The sequence below is a fragment of the Amphiura filiformis genome, chromosome 9 (assembly GCF_039555335.1).
Source record: "Amphiura filiformis chromosome 9, Afil_fr2py, whole genome shotgun sequence".
Classification (NCBI taxonomy): domain Eukaryota; kingdom Metazoa; phylum Echinodermata; class Ophiuroidea; order Amphilepidida; family Amphiuridae; genus Amphiura; species Amphiura filiformis.
Window position 1 is genome coordinate 64,274,283 of NC_092636.1, and position 16,862 is coordinate 64,291,144.

General features: G+C 36.5%; 1 protein-coding gene and 1 non-coding gene across 2 annotated transcripts; both read right to left on the bottom strand.

Annotated features, from left to right (window-relative positions):
- Positions 1 to 2,509: 2,509 nt before the first annotated feature.
- On the bottom strand, positions 2,510 to 16,461 carry LOC140160387 (putative methyltransferase DDB_G0268948). Its single transcript, XM_072183626.1, has 6 exons — positions 16,341 to 16,461; positions 9,117 to 9,277; positions 7,292 to 7,508; positions 5,460 to 5,557; positions 4,610 to 4,744; positions 2,510 to 3,019 (listed from the first exon to the last, which is right to left on the bottom strand). The coding sequence occupies exons 1-6, from the start codon at positions 16,452 to 16,454 to the stop codon at positions 2,920 to 2,922; spliced, it is 825 nt and encodes a 274-aa protein (XP_072039727.1). The 5' UTR covers positions 16,455 to 16,461; the 3' UTR covers positions 2,510 to 2,919.
- On the bottom strand, positions 11,328 to 11,401 carry Trnat-ugu (transfer RNA threonine (anticodon UGU)). Its single transcript has one exon. It is a non-coding gene; the product is annotated as a tRNA-Thr (tRNA).
- Positions 16,462 to 16,862: the final 401 nt, after the last annotated feature.

Sequence of the window (16,862 nt, forward strand, 5' to 3'; positions counted from 1 at the left end):
TGTGAATGTACGAAAACAAATCAAATGTGCAGTGATTTATAGTGCACTATGCACAGGCCTCACGCCTCAGCGCACTTTACAGGAATCCAACATGTTGTGGAATGTAAAACTTCTCTAAAATTAATAGAACATTTTATTTTACTTTGCTTATTCATTACTTTTATTAGTTTCATACATGTACTTGTGAATTCCATTTCGATTAATTAAAATGAAATCACTCATTAACAGCTTACAATTACAAATTAAAGGGCAATGAAGTATCCTTTAAACAATAAATTATGGGCAAGGCACAGCTCAGCTGAATCCATTATTTTACATGCTTTCACTCCCACGGATACGGGTACACACATCAACAGCGTAGGTGGCAGCGCATATTATGGAAAAATCGGATACATAATCATGTGCAATGCTCTGTGCAGAAATGTATTTTCTAAACAGAGATGAAGTATACATGAGTAAGCATTTATCGATATCGTAATTGTTATCGATTAACAAAAGCGTTTCAGAGTTTGTTCACGCAGGCATGTAAGGTGGTTTCGGGAAGAATCTAGGCATTGTCACTTTATGTCTTTCGCTCATAACAGCTAGACCGATAAATTTTCCAGAAAGTAAAAAATTTCTTCCTGCCTGCAAAGAGGGTAAGTTTTCAGTTTTGATTTATTTCGGTAATAAAGAGGCCTACAATAAAGTCAGGCCTAGTACGTTTTATAGACACCAGCCCTTAGCTGCTGCGGTAAGACGACTCCCCAGTAAAAGGATTTTTATGTTGTGTATATAACATGTGGCGCAAACGCGTTAGAAATTTTTTTATTCACGTTTAAGCAGCGCGTATTTAGCGAATAATGTGACCCGCTTTATTTCATTTCACACACAATCACAGTGCACAATTTTGAATAATGGATAATAGAGGAATACATACATATCTGTTGAAAGCAAACCCATGCACATCAATCTCATACAGCCATCACTTACACAATATCATGCTTGTGCTTTCAAAGAAATTAAGATATTTTGATTTGTAGGGGGTCGCAGAGAGGCAAGTCTGCCCCTTATAAACATGTGTCTTGATGATTGAAATTTCTGCACGCAGTGATATTTGTGTTCCTTAGGCTGAGTTCACATATGAGTATACGCTATTCGATCAGGCGTGTATTGGTCAGTTTGCCAATTTAAAAACTGAACTTTCTTCTAATCAAATGCTTGTAACTTTACTTCTTGAGGTCACATTGCATTCAATGAGGTGTCATAATGTGCAGAATTAGATTGTGCATCTATTCAAAAAATAAATGTACCCACATATGGTTTAGTTTTAAAATTAGGACAGTATACGCTGAACTAAAATCGAACACACACGATTCCCACTATACTATACTATACTATACTATACTAGTATAGTATAGTATAGTAACTATACTATACTATACTATACTATACTATACGCAGGTATATGTCTTTTTGAATAGTGCCCTCTTATGTGACCTGGTATCATGAAATTACCTTGTTCGATATTAAGCTATTTGTGAACTGCAGTGTTTGCAAGACCCCATTCTTAATACACAAATAATAATAATGATAATAATTATAATAATAATAAAACAGTGTTTAATATAGCGATATCTTGATGATCATGATTAAGGGGACTGTCAGGTCTCAGAAATGACTTTTTAAAGTAAAAAGTCATATTTTTGCCTTATTTTATCAATATTTCAAAAGATAAGGCTGATATCAAATTTTGAACATGAACATATGTGTACATCCATATCAAAAGGATGCACTTGTCGGCTGCTACATGTGTCTCATTTCACATAATAACTAGGAATAAATACCAGACTCATCTTCGAAGTGGAGGTCACTTCAAATTATCCCAAGTCATGTGGTTTAGGAATACAAATAATATTTCTTATACAATTTGACTTGGGATGATTTGAAGTGACCTACACTTGATATGAGTCTGGTATTTATTCCTAGCTATTATGTGAAATGAGACACATGTAGCAGCCGACAAGTGCATCGTTTTGATATAGATGTACACATATATTATACTGTGTCCCAAAACATCTAAGGCATTTTTTGTGATTTTCTCCAAATCTATATTTTATTTAGATTGCTCAATTCTTTTCCTTTCGAAAAATGTATATTTTTGTATATTGTGCATGAATGATTAAAAAGGTTATGGTGTTTTTACTTATAATAAATGCATTTCTGTGACTTGACAGTCCTCTTGGATAGCAACGTTTGCACAGTATTTTTGTGGGACCTGAGAGCAAATCAAACATATTGAGTTACATTCTGAATGTGAGGAATGTCCTTCTGATATCAAATCATTTATTAAAATTTGATATTTAACAGTCCTCAAAGTAAACTTTATAAATCTAATGATATGTACTTAAAGTATACGTAGCTGGGATGAAAAGCCGACCAGCAATTGAAAGTTTTGACCTTCCATATTGAAGATAAATATTTTTTTCCCAAAAAGACCTACATTTTTCGGTGTTTTGGGGGAAAAAATCTATATCTTCAATACGAAAGGCCAACATTTTCATATGATGGACGGCTTTTCATCCCAGCTATACACTTTAAGTACATATCAGTAGATTTATACAATTTACCTCAACGACTGTTAAATTTCAAAAATATCAATTTTTAATCATTTGCCATAAAATGTGTAGAATATCGCGAATTTCAAAAAATCGACATTATTTGATATCAGAACGACATTCCCCGTACAGGTATTCAAAATGCAATTCGATATGTCGCTATCCAAGCCCTTAATACTCATTACATAATTTGAATACTGTTTATATGATCATGATTAAGTCACCTGCTGTAAATTGTTTCCTGAGTAACTTCCCATTCCCATCCGTATCTTACAAACCTCACACTGAAGTCACGATGCACAACATACAGTAGTATCATAAGTTAGCTGGTGGGTTTTCTTCCTTGCAACAGAAACACAGGTGCTTTCACAGTTAACGGTGTTGTGTCTGGACTGGTATCCACATTCAAAATTTCCATTATCCTGAAAATAAATAGACATAAACAGGGAGGAATTTAAAATGATGCTATCCTCCAACATTGCCCCTAACAAACATTCTATTGCATTCTCATTCTTTTTTCCAAGTTGGATTTCCAATGAATGTAAATGCAAAGTTTTGCTGATTCTTAACCACACCTTATACTGGCCCAGTCCCCATACTTGGATCACAACTTGTCTGGAAATTGATCAAATTGTAACTTTTTGCCAACTCTAAAATCACAACAATAATTGTTAACATTATTATGATCTACATGGCAATAAAACAATGACAAAAATATTTAACTTTTCCATATGCAATAACAATAATGTGAGGATCACTATCTATATTAAAACAATAATGGAACCCTTTTATTCAGACTAACTCAATCTGATGGGCAGCAAGAGGGTCTTTACTATGTGGATTGGGGGCGGAGGCACTCAACATAAATTTGGCTAGGGGTGTGCTTTGGGAACAGAGACCTGATTTTCAGGCAACATTTTCAAGTAAACTAAAATTCGGCCAAATTATAGGCTGTAGAGTGGAGCTAAGAAGTTCCAACTTGTTTAAAATTTGAGCTGAAGACATTATTGTCAGAATTTTACTCAAGGTGAGCCCCAAAAAGTGTTTGTTTGCCCAGACATGGGGTAGAAAGAAGTTGGTCGATAGGTCGATTTCTTTTTTCCCTTCTCTCTCTTATCTCTGTACACTTGTTGCAGCAAGCGGGTAAATATACGACATTCAGCTTTACATTTTAATGTATTTCAACCTTACCTTACCATATAAAGTTTAATATCTTTGGCAACAAAATATTATTAATAAAGATTCAGTATTAGTATAAATGTATGCTTGTTGCAAGGTTGATGGGCTGGAAGCCTGAAGTACAAAATCCCAGACCATACTTGTCATACTTGGTTCTCTATATTGAAGTTGATTGATGGTAAAATATTGCTAAGGAGGGCTAAATGGCAAAAATCAAACCTGTGATTGCCAGGAATATTAACTTTCAAGTGTCATTTGGCATTTTTATAGGAAAAAACATCATTTTCTTAATTTTTATATCATTGTTTAAAAAAAAAGTGATATTTTGATTTTTTTTTGGGTCGGTTGTGTCTGGGTAAACAAACACTTTTTTTTTTTTTTTTTTGAGGCTCAAGAACTGGAGCTTCATCTCCCAATGTGGGTCCTTGGAACTACTGGAGACTCTGTAAAGGGTCCTTTGATCATGGCACATCCCTCTATCACCTTTACATAATTATGAGTGCCCCTCCAGGGTGTTAATGCTTCCAAACATCTCAACATTATTTTTATACCATTTTCCACCCTCATGTGGCAGTGACGTCAGTGCGCATTTCATTGGGTGCAGCTACAAATCGCTAGTGTTTGCTCAAAGGACTGGCTTACACAAGCACACTCTTACAGAGGCCGCATCGATGCACACCAGGGGTCCATTTCACTCAATTTTTAATTTGTAACTCGTCGTAAGTTACAAACGATTTTGAGACTGACAAAGCTTAGTAAAGTTTAGTGAAATTGACTCCCGGCTATCAGATAGCTTATTAGCCCCGAGACTGGTTGTCACCCTTCAGACTTACTTATTCTGATGGTCAACAAGTGGGTCCCTACTATGTGGATGCTTCTCAACATATGTCCAGTATGCAGACCAGGTTCTTAGATACCCAATTAGCCCTGAGACTGTCACAGGTTTGCTAATTTCTAGGCTGTCAACTCTGGAGAAATGATAAGAAAAATCAATCAACATCCATACATGTGTAAATTAGATGAAACATGGAAATAGTGTATGGTACCTTATAATATTTCATGCAGCATGTAATAAGTCCAGTTGATGGTACTTGATCATGGAGTCGCATATATTACAAGCCATTGCATAATTATTCCACAGACAACAAACAAGTGGCTGTCAAATGTTATCAAATACAAGCAGTAAACATTTCTTTAGAATACAATCACAGATATGTGTATCTGTGCATTAGTTTAGTATAGATTATTACTGTTTCTGTTTAGATGGTATGATCAAAATAGCAGTAGGTCTTATTCCCCATAGTGATAAACTGCTCATACTTTTCTATGGGCTATAGCGATACACATGTTTGCTTCCAAATCCAAATATATCAATATACTGGGGAAAGAAGAATCACACACTAGCACAATTTAACATGAAATTACAATACATCTCATGCATAGGCAGATAAACCAGAGAAAAAACTCCGGACGTACCTGCATGTGCAGGGAATTGAACCCCAAACATCTTACTTATGGGACAAGCGCTCTAATCACTGAGCTGCACAGATTGTCCCTGATAAACAGGACTCCAGTCTGGTACTTATCCATATGAGCAGTCAGGTATAACAGGTTCATTATTATTATAAACATTTTTAAAAATTAATTTTTTTAACGTCTTAGGCCTACATTGTATTTACCTACCTTTCATTTTCATCATAAGGAATGACAAAATCTGCATAGTGATTCTCAATATCTTTACGTCTATCAGCCCAATATTCTCCAAGAGTACCTGAATAAAGCTACAATAAATACAAGAAACAATGTTTAGCAATATAGCGATGTATAAGCCCAATCACCATTGTGACTTCCGGTTTTTGGGAGCACTTTTAGGACACTTTGACCTCTGACATATCGAGAAAATTTCTCTAATTATTATTTATTTATCTATTATTGTAAAAATGTTATCATTAAAAATATTTAAATAATTAATTTATACAACAAATATATTTTTTTGATTTGTTTTTATTCTAGTAAAACTTTTTAAAATTATTTTTGTATGCACAAAAACCAATATTTCTGATAGGTCAAAGGACAAAGTGTCCTAAAAATGCAAAAACTGTCCCACAATGCATTGCAAACTTCTAATGCCGATTTGGCTTATTAGCAAAATACTACTGTAGTCATTCCATTACAAGTCGCCATGGGTGTTTAAGGAAGTCATTTTGGGTGGGTGTTCGTTTTTTTGCAATAACAAAACTTCTATTCCAGTGGCGTAGCTAGAGGGCAAGGGGGGAGCATGTGCCCTTGGCACCATCTCAAGGGGGTGTAGATTCGTTTTGGGTTAACCAATTCAACATTTTGTATGTACTAATATAATATACTTTGCCAAAATGTGCGATTTACTTCTTCCCTTTTGGGGTCAACAATTGACAATTTCAATCGGCAAAAAATATTGTAACAAGTTTGGGGCGGCATTCTGTATCCTTTCCCCGGGCCCCACAACCCCTAGCTAGCTAGATCACTGTTCTATTCTATCCTTGTTAAGTGAGTCATTTATTTGTAAATGATGCCTGATGGATAGCCCTTCCTTAAAAAAGAAAAATAACACAAATGGAACTGATGTGGTACGTACTACAATTTACAAACCAATATTGAAAAACTGTAGAACAGGTTATTTTCATAATAGTGGATGAGGAGACCGATAAGCAGGGTCTTAGCTAGAAATTGAGGTTTGCCCATCATTTGAATAAAATTGCCTGTTCTAATTTGACCTTTCTTTTAAAACATTGACCAGACTTCTACATCCCATTGGGAGTTCAAATATGTGTTGCTATGACCTTGTTGTGCAATCTGGTCTACTAAAGAGTCAATAGTCGTTCTTATATACCTCATATAGATTCCCGTCATCTGATTGGTTGAAAGTGAAGTCATTGAATTAACTATGCCCGTAAAATGAACTATGGACCGGTCATGGAAATGAACTATGGATCGGTCACGTGCGTCCCAATCAAACTGCGCAATTGTAACATCCACGTATCCATTCGGTATATAAAACAAATATTGACTGGTTTATATTCGGGAAATGGTTTAAAATTATAGGTCCACGGTGATCTCAAAACCATGCTATTTGGGCCTCGGGTCATAGCATGGTTTTGAGATCACCTTGTGCCTATAATCTTAACCATGCCCCTCATAGCAGTCAATACTTGTATATCAACACCTACAATTACAAAGGCATTAATTTTGCCCGTCCCAGGAGCAAACTACTCATCTAAAATGATGGACAGATGGGTAGCTAGCTAAGACACTGCCGATAAGTTGAGTGGTACCACTTGGTGGAAGCAAAGCAGCACTGATACCAGGGATGTTTTGCATCATGAGAAATAGAAAGGCATCTCTGGTAGCAGTGCTGCATTGCCCTCAGAAGCAAGCACTAGAACCTCTCCCCATTTTAGGGTGGACATCAACTAAAATAAACGATATCTACCTATAATGGCTATGTTACTGCCCGATGGACTCACATAAACACCTACCTGATTCTGTTCAGCATTGAGTTTATCTTCTATTTCCTTATCAGGAACACTTATTATTGGACACCCATACCCATATAAGGCAAGACACCCTTGAGGTGTCAACACACGGTCGGCTTCCTTACAGAAGATAGGATAATTAAACCAATGGGCAGATTGAGCACAGGTTATTAGGTCAACACAGCTATTAGGCAGATCAATCTTTTCACCACCACCAATTCTGAAAAAAAAAAACCCAAAAAGGTAAACAATGCAAGTTATACACTGTAAAAAAAATAAAAAAATGCGAATTTGATGAGACAAATGAAAGGAAAATGATATATCAAAGAAATAAATGCTACAAAGCAATATATGAAAAAAGGAAAGACAACACGGATAATTTTATTTACCATATATTGTTTGTAATAAACGCTCCCCTCTAATAAACACCCCCTCCAATATTTCCATGAAAAATTGACAAAAATGCAAACATTTCCATGTCATATCATGTGCGTAAGCTTAAACTTGCAACAGTCGTGTCAGTCATGCAGTGACAATTGCTAAATTACATGTGACAAAACCTCTTATGACTCAAACTTCCATCCATTTCATTGCCAAATTATGGTATAATTTCACCAGATTCTTGCTTGATGATGCACTTTCGAGTGTAATTTTGTTATATTTGCCACGAAAATATAATTTTCCACTGGGTGGCACCATGGAAATAGCATTAGTATAGTCATAAACCCTTCCTTTCCACAGGAGCACCATCGGGAAATTGAACCAGATTTTTAAGTTTTTCATTGACAATTCACTTCCAACAGTCAACATTAATGGGTATATTTTCACAGGAAAATTTTCTGGACACGTGACCAATGCGTATCAATGTGAGTATGACCTCGAGACTGATCTCTGACCCCCGGCGGTGACCTCGCTATTCAAGTCTTAGTAATTTTGAATTGGAATAGTATTCTTGGCTGCAATTTCGATAGAAATTAGTGTATTGCAAATTTATTGAATATCATGCGATATTAATTTCTTCACAATATCATCAAAACGTAATTTCAAAAATATCTACCTACGGACAAAAATATTTATCAACAGAAACTCTTACCATAATATTATTAACTTGCGACAAGTTACTTATTTTGCATCAAAGAAGGAATTCTTCCTATTCAAATACATTGGTAGACCACCCGCTGTGCTCGGGGTCACATTCCATAATGCTAATATGTCTGCGCCCATGGGTGTCACGTGTCCAGAAAAAAACGCATCCCTTTTGGAAAAATGCAATGCCCCCAGAGCGTTTATTACAAACAATACGGTATTTATTTATAACATTCAGCCGAAGCCAGACAAAGCCCAATAGTACTCAAAGGTCACTAAATTCACGGGATGCCAACCGGATATGACCGAACAGGGATATGGGAAGAGGTCTGATTTTAGATACAGGAGGAAAACTGGAGCACCCAGAGAAAAAACTGTGAGGACGAGCATGTATCGGCAACCCATCTCACATGTGGCACCGCAGGGAATTGAACCCGGGCCGTAGTGGTGAGAAGCGAGTGAGGAGACCACTACCACTAACCTGTCCTTGTTGGAAGGAAGGAAGAGAAAGAGAGAAAGAAAGAAAGAAAGAAATGAAGGGAGGAATAAAGAAAGAACTGAAGAAAGAACTAAAGAAATACGAGAAAAAGAAAATAACAGACTGCAGTACAAGTTATCCAATCCAATAATGAAATTTACTATTCAGTGACATCTATTTCGATAGTATATTTTATAATACTATAAATTGCTTCAAGTTCAACAAATTATTCCTGCCTGTCATTTTGGCCTAATCATTACCTACCTGTACTCGACATTAGGAGCGTTGTCTCCTTTTTGTGCATTCTCTACTTGTGCCTCACTCACATCAAACCCAATCACTTTCTCGAAATGTGAGGCCAAAGGTCGTGTGCTCTGACCTCCTCCACATCCAATATCAATTGCTAATTTCAGTGGCTTTTTTTTCTGGGAAAACAAATAAACAAATACAATGAAATTAGATGACACAGTTGTGTTTTACCAAACACAAATATTTATGCCTGTGATTCCCAACCTTAAACCACCATGACACTCTTAATCCATCCCGACACCCCGTAATATGTTTAATGCTAAAAGGGCTATCAGTATACCATAACACAATTGTTGATAAAGAAATTGGATGGTTTAAGGAGTGGTCACCGAAACATGTACCCCATACCCTAACTTACATGCATTTCATGAAGTTTTTGTCTCAAAACAAAAAAATCGTATCAAACACATATTCTGTAATTACGTCTCTCAGCTGCATGATTCTGAGTTGTCTAATTTATTTTTAAAATTAATGTTAAAGTTCACCTTCATAGCACTTGTCAGATAGGTGAATGAGCATTAGAAAAAAGAAAAAGTAGTTTTAATTTAATGCTAAAACCGCATGTACGTTACGATTTGCAAAGAAGCAAATAACAAACTACTACTACTATCTTAATTAGATAGCATTAACTTGACATTAACTTGACTGATTTTTGACATGATGTAACAACGATCTTTGTGTTTCATGTGTGTGGGATGTGTATGTACGGGGTGTGGGGGTGTGTAGGTGGCGGTGTGTATATGTAGGGGGTTGTAGACCTACAATCATCGAAATAAATCTTGGAACACTTGCGGGTAAATAACAGAAAACTGTCACCCCCTCTCCCTGTGCAATATTGAGAAATGCCAATGTCTTCAGCGGTTTCCCAATGTGTTCCAATATTGATTGATGGGGAGAAGGGAAGGATAAATTATTGTTGTAGATGTCATGTTTGTTCCCAAGCACAATATACGTCATTTCCATGATCATATGAGATTCTGCACAGAATTTCGACAGAGTGTGCCAAGTGTTCCACAAACATTTTTTGAAGATTGTCTCTGCCGAATGCAAAATATTTCATCTAAATTTCGTTTTTGTCTCATATCTCAAAAACGGAATGTTGTATGAGCTTCACATTGCACACAATTTGAGAGTGGATTATATGCTTTGGAATCATAACAAAATTGTTGATAAAGAAATTGGTTTATTTAGGGAGTGGTCACTGAAAACACCCCCTATGCAAAACTACGCACATTTTGTAATTATAGCTCTAAACTGCTCTAAAATGTTGTTTTTGTCCAATAATGAGTTCCATATTGCATATGATTTGGAAGTAGACCATGCGCTTTGGAATCATAATACAATTGTTGATAAAGAAACTGGTTGGTTCAGGGAGTGGTCACTGAAACACAGTGAGACACCCCATACCCTAACTTACACGCATTTAATGAAGTTTTTGTGCTATATATCTCAAAACCGAGAAATCATATCAAACAAATATCTTGTGGCTCTAAGTTGCATGATTCTGAGTTGTCTAATTTATTTTTAAAATTAATTAGTTTAAAGTTCACCTTCATAGCACTTGTCAGATAGTGAATGAGTGTTAGAAAAAAGAAAAATGAGTTTTAATTTAATACTAAAACCGCAAGTATGTTACGATTTGTAAGGAAGCAAATCATAAACTATGACTATCTTCAGTGCATTAACTTGTTTTTGACATGATGTAACAACAATCTTCAGCAGATTTGTGCTTCACAATTTTGTGTATGGGGGTGTATGTATGATGTATGGTGGTGTATGTGCGGGGTGTAGGGGTGTGGGGTGTATGTGGGGGCAGAGGGGATTTGTAGGACTATTACATGTATAAGATCACATTTAAATCGGAAAGTATTTCATTTGGGATACGTTTCTGTGTTTAAATGCATGTGTTTCCGTGTTTTGTTGCAATTCATAATATTTGTAGCAAAGTTGATTCCGAAATAAATACTTTAATGTGTAAGAAAGAAAGAAAGCAAGGAAAGAAAGAAAGAAAGAAAGAAAGAAATGATTAAATAAATTAATCAAACATAGAGAAAGAAAGGATGAAAGACAGAAAAAATTAAGGAAAAATGTAAACTTTATGTATTTATAATAAACATAATTTTTCACCAGGTTCGACAGAGCAAATAATAAAGGAGACAGAAAAAGTGATCCCGCCTGGGAATTGAACCCAGGACCTCAGGTTTACAAGACCTGTGCCTTAACCACTTGGCCACAGGAGCTTTGTGATTAGGCTGGTTGCAATTCGAACCTATAAGCAGTCACTTTAACTTTTTTCCATGTTCATGAATGTATTTATTTAAAATGTTGCCTTTCGTTCATTCTTTCATTGATTCATTGATCTTTTCTTTTCTTTTCCTTCCTTCCTTCTTTCTTTTTAATATAAAGAAAGTAAAATGAAGCACAGAAAATAATCCATAATTTAGCAATGATTAACGCAATTAAAACACGAATAGTCAAATGGTCTACAGTGGAAATGCATACAGTGTAATGGTAATTTGTTGGTTTATCCCCTACCACCCCCACACCCCGGGAGGCGCTACGCCTATTTGGCACGATAAGGTATGAATGGGGATAGAATGGAGGTGGCTGGAAGTTGGAAAAAATTTTAAACGAAAGCCGTAATCAGCAGGGTAGGCAGGAGGTGGTCCCCCCATCACCCAAAGCCAAAAGGGTCCACTTTGCGAGCATAGCAAGCAAAAAAAAGTCACAAAGTGTAGCAAGTGAAACAATTAGGTTCTTTATGCTTTCTTGGTCAAAATTTTAGGAGAAGGTCCAAAACAGGTCCACCTTTTCAAAATCAGCCTCCCAATAAATTCTGGCTACACCCCTGACCGTAATGAAGCCAATTGCTTATTATTGGTGCATAATTTTTAGACTATTTCTGAGAGACGTGTTATAGTATATAGTTTTTGGATATACAATGTGATGAAACCAATGGTATGAAGGATGAAACCCTGTTAAAGTTGTGTGTTATCGGACTGAAAGTAAACTTATTTAAAATGGCTCAATTGCTGGTATGATACATGTGTGTGTGTGTTGACGCGCCAGGACTGTGGCGCAGCTAGAATCTTTCCAAAGTAGTTGGGAGAAAAGGCAGGAGAGGCCATGTGAATTTCATGGGGGGAAATTTGCCAAAAATGGGTCTGCAATATAAAAATCAACAACTTTAAAACCGTGTTGGTCAGCATTACACAGGGAGCAAGATACGGTCCGAAGGAAGAACTTTCTCCTTCTCCTAACCATAGCCAGGGAGGGGAATGGCTCCTTTTCTTCTTCTTCCCCCTCAAGGTCTTAGCCAGCCATGCCTCCACACAGTCTTTAAGACAGCCTAATCTAATTTTAGACAGGTGGATTTAATGGATTTTACAGATGTGATAGCTCTAAAACAGATGATTTTAAGGTTATATGAACTTGAGACTAATTCAGAGTGACTTGTAAAGGTCAAATCAGGACATATTTGACCCTAGTGACCCTTCCATGGGTATAGACAAGTTGTTTTATATTTGAGGGTCAAATTTTGGTGTCTGCTTGGACGGGTGGTTTCTGATTTCTGGCTAAGACTCTGTTCCCCCTCCTCTCTTTCTCTCCCCCTGCTTTTTCTCTCTCCCTCTTCTCTTTCTCTTTTTCATTCCTTTTACCTTTTTTTTTGCAAATCATAGGGGGGGCAATTGCCCCCCGTGGTGCCGCCCCTGCCGAAATATTCACGTAAGCACACCTGAAATGTGACATACCAACTGAGAATTATGCCACCAACACTAAGATACAGAATAGTTAAACTAGATAAAAGGGGATTATTTCAGGGTATGTTTATCATGCTTTATTGTCATTAACTCATTATAATTTATGTGGTCTTACGTAATATATTTAGACCCCGAAATTTGATATGAACAAAGTCAATGAACACTAGGCCACGAATGCGAGGGCATCCATGAGCAAATTTGTTGCTAGTGTTTCTCAAGTAAATTGAGTTGTGTGGGCCGGCACTAGCTAATTAATACCGATATTCATTCCCCACCATAGCGCGATAGACACCCAGTCACCCATATGATAAAGGACATGATAAAGGTGGGGTGTACTAATCACTACCTTTCAATCATAATCATACTACAATGTACATACTAGTCATACCCCAATCTCATCATTATTTAGACAATAATAACTGTGCACCATCTATTTTGAGGTCATTGTGGGAAATTCATAACCTCATTAATATACGCAAAGCCTGTAATCCAATCAAAAGAAATTGATTGCCTGACCGCGCACTAATTGCGAGGTCATTAATAACTCACAATGACTCCGGACGCGCAACAATGACTTTTGCGCACGTGTATACGCTACGCGTTATGGCAAAGCACATGCCTACGCGATGCCGTCACGCTTCTGTGATTGGTAGCTCTTGTTGTAACAATGATTAAAACTGGTTATATTTAACAGCGTTTTGATTTGTTCAAAATATTAGAAACGACAGTAATGAATGACAATAATAACTTTGCGCCATCTATTTTGAGGTCATTGTGTGAAATTGTCGGGTTTTGTTTTCCTCGTGAGCTACCGCTCCCTCTGAAAAATACCGAGGCCCAAAACAAAACCCTCCGATTTCACACAATGACCTCAAAATAGATGCGCAATTATTATTGTCTAATTGGAGGGCTTTGTTTTGGGCCGAGGTATTTGCGCCCCAGGAAAAATAGGCCCAAAACAAAACCTGACAATTTCACTCAAAATAGATGTGCAAAGTTATTATTGTCATTCATTACCGTTGATATTTTAAACAAATCAAAATGGCTTTTTATGTTATTTAATGCCATAAAATGCTGTTAAATATTAAGTTTAGTTAACCTATACCCTGCCAAAAAATTGACCATGGGAATTTGACATTACTATTATTAGCGCCGACAACAAGAGCTACCAATCACAGAAGCGTGACGGCATCGTGTGAGTGACTGAGTGTCTGCGTTGCCATAACGCTTAGCGTATAGGCTCTCTCTCTTCCGTAAAGTACAGTCCGCCTCTGGCGTATCACGTACACACACACGCAGAAGTCATTGCAGCGCGTACACCATAGGCCCTACAGGCAATCAATTTGAAATTGAATTTCTTTTGATTGGATCACAGGCTTCGCGTATATTGAGGTCATGAATTATTATTCATAACCTCATTAATATGTGATACATGCGATCCAATCGTTTTTATTTATTTGCCAAAACGCAAACGCTGAGCGCGGTCACTAATATTCAACAGTGGACCTCCGCGCCGTCAGCGTAAATATTAGTGACCTCCGCGTGCGCTGTATTGTGCGTCAAACAAATTGCGAGAGCGCTGGCCGCCGTATTAGGATTGCGCACTACCATATTTTAGGTATGCTAGGTGAATTCAAATTTGCCATCAAATTGCATCATTTTACATATCAAATTAAGGGGGTACTACACCCCTGCCCAATTTTGTGCCTATTTTTGCATTTTTCTCAAAATTTATAGAGCATTGGTGACAAGTAAGATATGTATATTATAGGGTCAAGGACTACAACTACTGCATTGGAAATTTTATTTCAGCAGAGACAACAGTTGTGGAGTTACAGTCAAAAATGAGGGAAAACCAATATTTGATCAATAAATCAATAACTACTTGCCTTGAGTTGCTGAATTTCCAGTGCAGTATTTGTAGTCCTTGCCCCTATAATAAACATATCTTACTTGTCACCAATGTGCTATAGTTTTTGAGAAAAATGCAAAAATAGGCGCAAAATTGGGTAGGGGTGTAGTACGCCCTTAAAGCCCTTGAGTAAAGAAAGCCAAAACTAAAAACATTTTTGTCATAGCACTTTCCGTAACAAAGTTACATCTTGTCAAAGATTGACTTTCATCAAAAAGATTCTGCTAGCAAAATTCCCCAAAACAGCATTTAGGGGTGTTTCTAGATCTTTAGTCTCATGGCGATAGCAGCTTTTTTTAATGGAACTGCTATCAAAATCTCTCTAAAATTCCATGTGCGAGTGGCTCATCACAATAAAAAATCATATATTTGGGTCAAGTGAAGTATAGAAAACATATTTATGTAGGTTTCCTTCACCGACCTGTTCTCGAAAAAAATGCAAATTTCTATGTAAATATGCATTGTGTTTGGGCCCCGGTCTCGGCGAATTTCGCTGACTAGCAAATGTGTTAACTAAGGTTTGCCTGGGATACCTACATATTTGCACAGACTTTGATTCGCACTTCTGTTATTGGTCGTCCTGTTTTAGCCTGATCGATTTTTGGAGAGGCAAAACGTAAAAATTGTTTATTTTTTGAGGAAAAATTGTGTGTTAGTTTTTAAAGTGAAGAGATGAAAGTGACGGTTTATGAATGAGGTACGTTTTATAACTTGCATCAGTAATATCTCGGGCATTGTGAAAAATCTAAATATTTTGCTTTGGACCTCAGAATATCCCTCGGTTCCAAAGGCAAATTGTTTAGATTTTTCACAATGCCCTCCAAATAACCGTTGGCGATGCGCAGTTATTAACCTCTAACCAAACCATTTTTAGTTTTAAATACCGTTATGTTAAAAGGGCATTTCGTGATCCACAGCCTCATCCCCCACTTTTCTCAAAAAAAGTTGAGATTTTTATATCACTGGAAACCTCTGGCTACATAATGTTTATGTACAAAATATTTCTTGCAGATTAATTCGTTTAGCAAAGATATCGTGAAATATGAATTTCGTTCTGGTGCACCAGAACGAAATTACAACGCATTGTCTATGGAGCAGTGTAATACACATAATCATGCATAACTCGCGAACGCAAAATCGGAATCAACTGAAATTTTGGGAATTGTTTTTTTTCGTGGATATCTAATGAAAAATGACATAAATAGAGGATGCTAGGATCACGAAATACTCCTTTAATTTTTACAATCAGAATTTTGATAAAAATTTAAGGCGTCCTTCTCAGCAAATGTTACAATATGGCTTTAACTAATAAGTTATGAAGCATGATATACAATGTATATTAACTTATTAAAATTTAATAAGCTTATTATTGCCGGTCGGTTTTGGTGCAGTGACAAGCTGTGAATATCAGATCAGCTGATCTGCACTGGTACTGGTTGTACTCAAGAAAAATTGGGTCCAGATTTGGAATCTACCAAGTGTTTTATTTACAATCAAAAATCTTACCTTCTTAGTTAAGAAGTTTATGATTGTTTCTATGGTTTCTTTGGGATATTCAGGTCTAAACCTTAGGTAGAGTTCGGCTTGCAAGGCATGCTCGAACAACCTGTATCCTGCCATTTCCTGTTTACATTTTAAGACTTGAATAATGAAATCCCTTTAAGACTTGGAGCACCGAATTTAGCAACTCTCATATCTGTATCAGCATGATCAGGCTTTTGATTTTAAGTTGGCAGTAGTTGTCCATAGGGGCTGTGCAATAAATTATGTGTATCCCCGGAGTGGTGAATTCTTCAAGTGGTCTGCCAAAAATCGCTTGCCCCCCACCCCACTTACGGCCGTGAAATGTTGCATATTTGAACAAGATTCAAGATTTATTTTATTTGATATTCATCTTCATGATCTTACAATAAGATATGATCAAATACATTGTAACAGATACAAATAGTTAAATATAAACAATATAGTTAGACTACAACAAAATAATTAACTATCATGCATAAATATAAACATTTGAACATGTGCCTA

What these genes read in the sequence shown, in the direction of transcription:
- LOC140160387 (XM_072183626.1), bottom strand. Translation starts at nt 16,454, where the DNA reads ATGGCAGGATACAGGTTGTTCGAGCATGCCTTGCAAGCCGAACTCTAC. An exon ending in TAAACTTCTTAACTAAGAAG is followed by an intron (nt 9,278 to 16,340) that starts GTAAGATTTTTG and finishes TTGTTTTCCCAG; the next exon opens with AAAAAAAAGCCACTGAAATT. An exon ending in GCTCCTAATGTCGAGTACAG is followed by an intron (nt 7,509 to 9,116) that starts GTAGGTAATGAT and finishes TTTTTTTTTCAG; the next exon opens with AATTGGTGGTGGTGAAAAGA.